General features: G+C 40.0%; 1 gene segment (V, D, J or C); it reads right to left on the bottom strand.

The window, feature by feature from the left end:
- Positions 1–273: 273 nt before the first annotated feature.
- Positions 274–771, bottom strand: LOC130882828 (Ig heavy chain V region PJ14-like). The segment is given in 2 exon segments: positions 274–641; positions 726–771. Coding segments are annotated over 2 exon segments (414 nt in total).
- Positions 772–7,800: the final 7,029 nt, after the last annotated feature.

Genomic DNA, 7,800 nt, shown 5'->3' with positions numbered 1-7,800 from the left:
CACACTATCAAACACACATGCTATAAACCCTATCTCTTGTGTTTTGGATGCTATAGTGTGTGCCAGGTTTCTACACTCATGTCATCTGTGTGCTTCTTTTATTTGTAACTCTAGAAACAATGAGAGGATATGATCAAGAGGAGAAATTCCAAGGGTATCTCCACACACTATCGATATCTCTGCCATACTTTAGAGGTGGATTTCTTAGCCTCTAAAGTGAATCTTACTTTTGTTTTTCAGGAGTTCCTGTTGGTTTTTGGTGCCCTCTGATGGTCACAGATGTCTCCATAAGGAGGTTGTTTTTTGTGTAGGCTCAAATTTGAGTTTCCTCACTGTGTCTCTGGCACAGTAATATATGGCTGTGTCTTCAGCATGCACATTGTTCAGTTTTAAGAAGACTTCACTCTTGGAGGTGTCCCTGCTGATGGTGATTCGAGATTGGAGAGCTGAACTGTACTTTGTTTCTCCATCATACCATATTATTCCCATCCACTCCAGACCCTTTCCTGGAGGCTGGCGAACCCAATGTATACTATTGCTGGTTAGTGAGAATCCAGACACAGTGCAGGTGAGAGACAGGGACTGTGAGGGCTGCACAAGGCCAGGTCCTGTCTCCTTCAGCTGTATCTGGGAAAAGACACCTGGAGGCAAGCAACATCACCATCATTTATAAATCAGATAGATGAAATGCCTGAGTCCCTCTCCTGAAACACTGAGATACTTACAACTTGGAAATGTCACCAGGCAGAGGAGCAGCACCAGGACAGCCATGCTCTGCTGGAAGCTGTAGTGAGAAGGAGATGGGGCCTCTCAGCTAGGCCTGGGTTTTATAATGAGTCTGAGGGCTGCTTTGCATTGGGGAAGGTTCTTGAGTGGATAAAAGAAAGCACAGGACTTGGTTTCCACTTCCCTCAGGTGAATGAGATTTGTCTTATGTTTCTTAGAGTATTTGAATATGGGAACTCAGGAACATTTTCTTGTTATTGTCTGTATTTCCAAACCCTGACAAATCACACTGTGCAGAACTGACAAGCAAAACACAAGAGTGTTTATGTTAAGTAAGTCCACATTTACACAGTGCAGACAGAACAGAGTACCATATCCTAAATGCATTTTTATATCTTTATAAACAGCAGCACTGGATTTAGTATGCAATTGGACCTCTGATAAAATAGATTATCACCAACCCTATTTTAAGGAACGACTTAAAATTTATTCTCTGGTGTCAGTGAAATCATTCTTATTCTCATCACTTGTCTAAAAGATAACTTGTGAAAAGAAGCTTACTAACATTATTACACGTGATTTCAAGTGTGTATCTGAGAGGATACCCAAGAGACTTATTTGGTTCCTACATTATGTGGCTCAACGTATTTACTTTCTCTTTTGGGAACACTTTATTGAGTTTTAGTACCTCATTTTTTTATGTCAGTCTACTTTTCTCTATGTTCTTTCATCACTTTTATTATCCAGTAATAAAGAAAAATCAAGGTCCCTATACATAATACTTGCACTAATAAGGGATCGAAATTTGGCTATCAATAAAACTTCATGAAGCACTGTAGTATGCAATTAGTCTTGAGAGTTGATTTATTTTAATAAAAGTGAAATATAAAAAAAGAAGGTGAATCATTACAAAAAGTGGAGAAGTAGAGAGATATGAATATGGGAAACCCCATGCCTTGAGTTGCAGATCACCATAGAGAACAAGAGTTTGTAGAACATTCATTCTTGCTTTAGTAATACAAACCATAGGGTGCAGAACTGGACACACACTGATCAATCAGCATTCAGAAAATGTCTGCCTATTACTTGGTATTGGAGATCTCATATTTTAAATTCCTTATTTGTATGTGCATAATCTTTGTACTAGAGTGGCAGTGGTAGAGACAGGTCTTAGGTCTTAACATTGGGGATTCAACCATCTTGTGCAAGCTCTGATGGTCAATTCCACTATGAGTGCTGTGTTTCACACATTCTTTGGTCTGAATGTTAGAATATTTTTCAGACATCATTCTCAGAATGTGTCATCCTGGATTATATTTTGGGTTGTATATTTGGGTTATATTTTCATTGTGTTAACAAAAATTTGGAAGGAGTTTTACCTAAATAAATATGTATCTCTTGTACTATATTGGAGAACTTGGCCTTTTGTTGCTTTAGAGATAGTTTGTGTCTGTAATCTGCACTTTCTTGCTCATTGGGTTTCCCTTCTCCATGCATCCCTAAAAGAAGAAAATAAGCAAATATTTTGTAAAGGATAAGAATTCATGGTTACTGTATGGAGAAAAACGTGATATCAGAATGGCTGCTGTGGTTGTGGTCATTGCAGGCTCTGCTGCTGCTGTGACAGTTGCTGGACTGGCAATGGCCCAAACATCTCTTGTGGCGGACATGGTGGATAGATAGGCAGGACAAGTTAGCGAGGTCCTTCAAACGCAAAATGCCTTGAATTCTCACTTCAAATCTGGACTTTTAAATTTAAATCAGCAAACTGCCTTATTGCAAGAGCATGTGTACTCATTATGGGTAATTCAACAAATGTCTTGCTTGCATTTTTATCATATAACTTGTTTTACACCCTCTGTTGTGACCAGTGCTTCTAAAATTGTAAAACAACTTAATGCATATTTGCAGGCTCCGTGGAATTCTACTTTCCTTAATTTTACTTTGCAATTGTCACATCAAAATATTTGAAATGATACTTGGGTGCCCCCTGTTTCATCCAAGATGTGGTGGAATGCTATGGCCCAGTTGGGTGGCTGGGTTCAGCAATGATCGGTGTCTCTCTCACTGACTATTCTGGGTTTCATAGCCATGGATATTTGTCTCTGGATTCTGTGTAAACTTAGGCAATCCATGAGATCATTAAACATGGTCACCCAGCAAATTCTTGGTCTGTCATCTTGAAATCCAGATGTGCCACATTCTGGCTACAAATGATGGAATGTTGAAGATACCTCTATAGACGGACAACTTCTACAGGGGAAGGCCCACCTAAGACAGGAATGAAGCCTCCCAAGGACGGGTAAGAAACTGCTCTGCTGAGATGACCTAAGACAGGAGGGTTTTCCTTTTATAAAACAATTAGGGAGGAGATGTTGGGGCCTAATGGAGACCTGGCCATCCTACATACCTTCCCTGCTGGTGACCATTCTTGTCCTTGTTGTTTTGGGTTTCTGAGAAATTTACAAATTCTGTACTTTCAGAGTTGTTTACCAACCCTGCTTTCTGAGTACACATTTCCTTGGCCCTAACCCAAGGATCTGGGGGCCCTAACCCAAGGATCCAGTGATTATGTCTCCATCCTGTTGACCCACCTGTCTGGGTTAGGAAAAAAATACCCTTAATGATGTACACTAAAGGGATTCTGATTCCACAACAACAAAAAAGAATTCATAGTTATCATCTTATTACATATAATTACATTCTACTTGATAAGTAGTTTCTTATCCATAAGTCTTTCATATTTATTTGTTTACTTATGTCTTGTGGACACATGAAGACTCAGTGGGTCATGTTATAATGACAGTACCAGCTTGTACACTTGTGGTGTGGTTAGAATTCCATGAACATAATACAAACTACAGTCATCAGGGAAGACGGGATTTTGTTTGGAAAAATTTTTTCCATCAGGTTGTTCTATAAGAATAACTGTGGGGTCATTTTCTTGAATAATGATTGATGTGGTAGGGTCTAGATTGACAGGGAGGTGCCATCCATGGGAAGTTGTACCTGCTTTGTATAAGAAAGCATGCTAAACAACAAGGGAGTATAGGGCAGTAACAGGCTTCTTTATGGTTTTCATTTCAGTTCCCATGTTCAGTTTCCTGCTTTGATTTCATGTACTGGTATACCTACAATGGACTGTAAGATTTAAGATGACATAAATCTTTTCCTTCCCATGTTGCTTAGGTACGATGGTCATGACATGTACAGAATAAAAACTAGGATAATTTCAGTTACTTCTGATGAAAGAATGGATGTGGAGTCAGTGACAGTTTGCCCAATTTCAACCACAGAGACACATATACCACTCGTCCAAACACACGCCTACACACACTCACACACACACATCATATCCTCTACATGCAGAAACTCATATTCACAGATAAATTGGTTAAATAACGTTTCTCCTTTCTTTTTAAGGGTCACTCTGGTTGGCTTGCACTCACTGTCTAGAACAGTCTGATATTAAACTAAGAGATTTTTTATTATTGCTTCCCTAGTGACTGGATTAAAGGTATGTACAACACTCCAGACCATTACATAAAGTTTTTTTTAATTCACTCCTTAAAAGTGACATTTTTAAGATGTGTGGCATTGCTGGAGTGGGCACAGCCTGACTGAGGAAATGTGTCACTTTAGAGGGTAGGCTTTGCGGTTTTCTATGCTCAGAGTGCTGCCCAGTCTGTCAGGTGATTTCTTATTCATTGCAAGATGTTGGACTCTCAGCTATTCCTCCAGCACCAAGACTTCCTGCACACTACCATTCTTCCTGCCATGATGAGAATGGTCTGAACTTCTGGAGTTATAGGAAAGCCCCCTAAATTATACAGTTTCCTTATAACAGTTGTGGTCATGGTGCCTTTTTACAGAAATGGAAACCTAACTTAGAAAATATCTAAGTATCTAAGGACAAAAAAAATATTTGAATAAGTGGATTTATCCTAGTTCCCCAATATAGTATAAGATATGTGAATTTACCTGAGATATTCCTTTCCAGATTATTGTAACCACAATGAAAATATCAAACAAACCCGAGATGAAACATACTAAGCATCATGTCTGAAATAATCTTTTTATAACCCTAAAGCATCAAAAAACACAGGGAACATTGAACTCATACTGTACATGATGATCAGGAATTTAACAGGATGGCTGTCTCCTTAAAGGAAAGAGCAGTTTCTACAACTGCAACCCACAGCAAAAAGGGAAAAGACTATGCATAAAGATAAGGGACACAAATTGTGACATCTCTAATGCCAAATTAGACAGGCATTTCCTGAATCTTGAATGAAGAGGTTGGTTTCAACTCTGCAATTCTCTTCCCTGGTGATTTGCATTAACAAGACACAGGAAAAGACACTAGAAACTCTTTTTAATCTATGCCTTGATTATCATTAAAGTCACAAGGTTCCCCATGTTCATATCTGCCTTACAGTCCACTTCTTGTTATCACTTAATGTTCTCTGTCTTGTTATTTCTTTAGTGAACATAACCCTCAAACCTGGGTGCACACTGCTGTTTTTTTATGAAGTGTTAAGAATTAGCTTATATTCCCATAAATTACCAAAGCAACAATCATATTTAGGATTATTTAATATTTTTTTAACATTTTTTTTTGAAAAAAAAATTTTCCGCTTCCTCCCCGCCTCCCATTTCCCTCCGCCTCCTCCCGCCCCTCTCCCTCTCCCCCACTCCTCTTCTCCTCCCTCTCCAGTCCCAAGAGCAGTCAGGGTTCCCTGCCCTGTGGAAAGTCCAAGGTCCTCCCCACTCCAACCAGGTCTAGGAAGGTGAACATCCAAACTGTCTAGGCTCCCACAAAGCCAGAACATGAAGTAGGATCAAAACCCAGTGTCATTGTCCTTGGCTTCTCATCAGCCCTCATTGTCCGCCATGTTCAGAGATTCTGGTTTTATCCCATGCTTTTTCAGTCACAATCCAGCTGGCCTTGGTGAGCTCCCAACAGATCGGCCCCACTGTCTCAGTGGGTGGGTGCACCCCTCGTGGTCCTGACTTCCTTGTTCATGTTCTCCCTCCTTCTGCTTCTCATTAGGACCTTGGGAGCTCAGTCCAGGCCTCCAGTGTGGGTCTCCGTCTTTTTCTCCATTCATCGCTAGATGAAGGTTCTATGGTGATATGCAAGATATTCATCAGTATGGCTATAGGATAGGTTCATTTCAGGTTCCTTATCCTCAGGTGCCCAAGGAACTAACTGGGGAAATTGCCCTGGGCACCTGATAGCCACTCCAAGTTCAAGTCTCTTGCCAACCCTTAGGTGGCTCCCTTAACTAAGATATGAGTTTCCCTGCTCCCCTATCCAACCTTCCTTTTTCCCCAATCATCCTATTTCCCTAAGTACCCCTCAACCTCTCCTTCACACTTTTCTCTCCCCATCTCCCCTCTCCCCCATCCCACCCCACCCCCAAGATTCCAATATTTTGCACGGCAATCTTGTCTATTTCCCATAGCCAGGAGGATAACTATATGTTTTTCCTTGGGTTTACCTTCTTGTTTAGCTTCTTTAGGATCACAAATTATAGACTCAGTGGCCCCTATCCATGACTAGAAACCAATTATGAGTGAGTACATCCCATGATATTCTTTTTGGGTCTGGGTTACTTCACTCAGGATAGTATTTTCTATTTCCATCCATTTGCATGCAAAATTCGAGAATTCATTTTTTTTAACCGCAGAGTAGTACTCTAATGTGTATATATTGCACACTTTCTTCATCCATTCTTCCATTGAAGGACATCTAGGTTGCTTCCAGGTTCTGGCTATTACAAATGATGTTGCTATGAACATAGTTGAACAAATGCTTTTGTCGTATGATAGGGCATCTCTTGGGTATATTCCCAAGAGTGGTATTGTTTGGTACAGGGGTAGATTGATCCCAAGTTTTCTGAGAAACTGCCACAGTGATTTCCAAAGTGGTTGCACAAATTTGCAGTCCCACCAGCAATGGAGGAGGGTACCCATTTCTACACAACCTCTCCAACAAAGGCTATCCTTGGTGTTTTTGATTTTAGCCATATTGACAGGTGTAAGATGATATCTCAAAGTTGTTTTTGATTTGCATTTCTCTGATCGCTAAGGAGGTTGAGCATGACCTTAAGTATCTTTTGGCCATTTGAACTTCTTCTGTTGAGAATTCTCTGTTCAGTTCAGTGCCCCATTTTTTAATTGGGTTAATTATCATTTTAACGTCTAGTTTCTTGAGTTCTTTATATATTTTGGAGATCAGACGTTTGTCTGTTGCAGGGTTGGTGAAAATCTCCCAGTCAGTAGGCTGCCTTTCTGTCTTAATGACAGTGTCCTTTGCTTTACAGAAGCTTCTCAGTTTCAGGAGGTCCCATTTATTCAATGTTGCCCTTAATGTCTGTGCTGCTGGGGTTATACATAGAAAGCGATCTCCTGTGCCCCTATGTTGTAGGGTACTTCCCATTTTCTCTTCTATCAGGTTGAGTGTGTTCAGATTGATATTGAGGTCTTTGATCCATTTGGAATTGAGTTTTGTGCATGGTGATAGATATGGGTCTATTTTCATTCTTCTACAGGTTGACATCCAGCTGTGCCAGCACCATTTGTTGAAGATGCTTTCTTTCTTCCATTGTGTACTTTTAGCTCCTTTATCGAATATAAAGTATTCATAGGTTTGTGGGTTAAAATCCGGGTCTTCTATACGATTCCATTGGTCGACCTCTCTGTTTTTATGCCAGTACCACGCTGTTTTCATTACTGTAGCTCTGTAATAGAGTTTGAAGTCAGGGATGGTAATGCCTCCAGAAGTTCCTTTATTGTATAAGATTGTTTTGGCTATCCTGTGTTTGTTGTTTTTCCATATAAAGTTGATTATTGTCCTCTCAAGATCTGTGAAGAATTTTGATGGGACCTTGATGGGGATTGCATTGAATCTATAGATTTCCTTGGGTAGAATTGCCATTTATACTATGTTGATCCTCCCAATCCAAGAGCAAGGGAGATCCTTCCATTTTCTGGTATCCTCTTCAATTTCTTTCTTCAATGCCTTAAAGTTCTTGTCAAATAGATCTTTCACTTCCTTGGTAAGAGTTA

The sequence above is a fragment of the Chionomys nivalis genome, chromosome 10 (assembly GCF_950005125.1).
Source record: "Chionomys nivalis chromosome 10, mChiNiv1.1, whole genome shotgun sequence".
In the NCBI taxonomy this organism is placed as follows: Eukaryota; Metazoa; Chordata; class Mammalia; order Rodentia; family Cricetidae; genus Chionomys; species Chionomys nivalis.
Note: the sequence above shows the minus strand (reverse complement) of the source record. Positions and strands in the feature narration are given on the sequence as shown.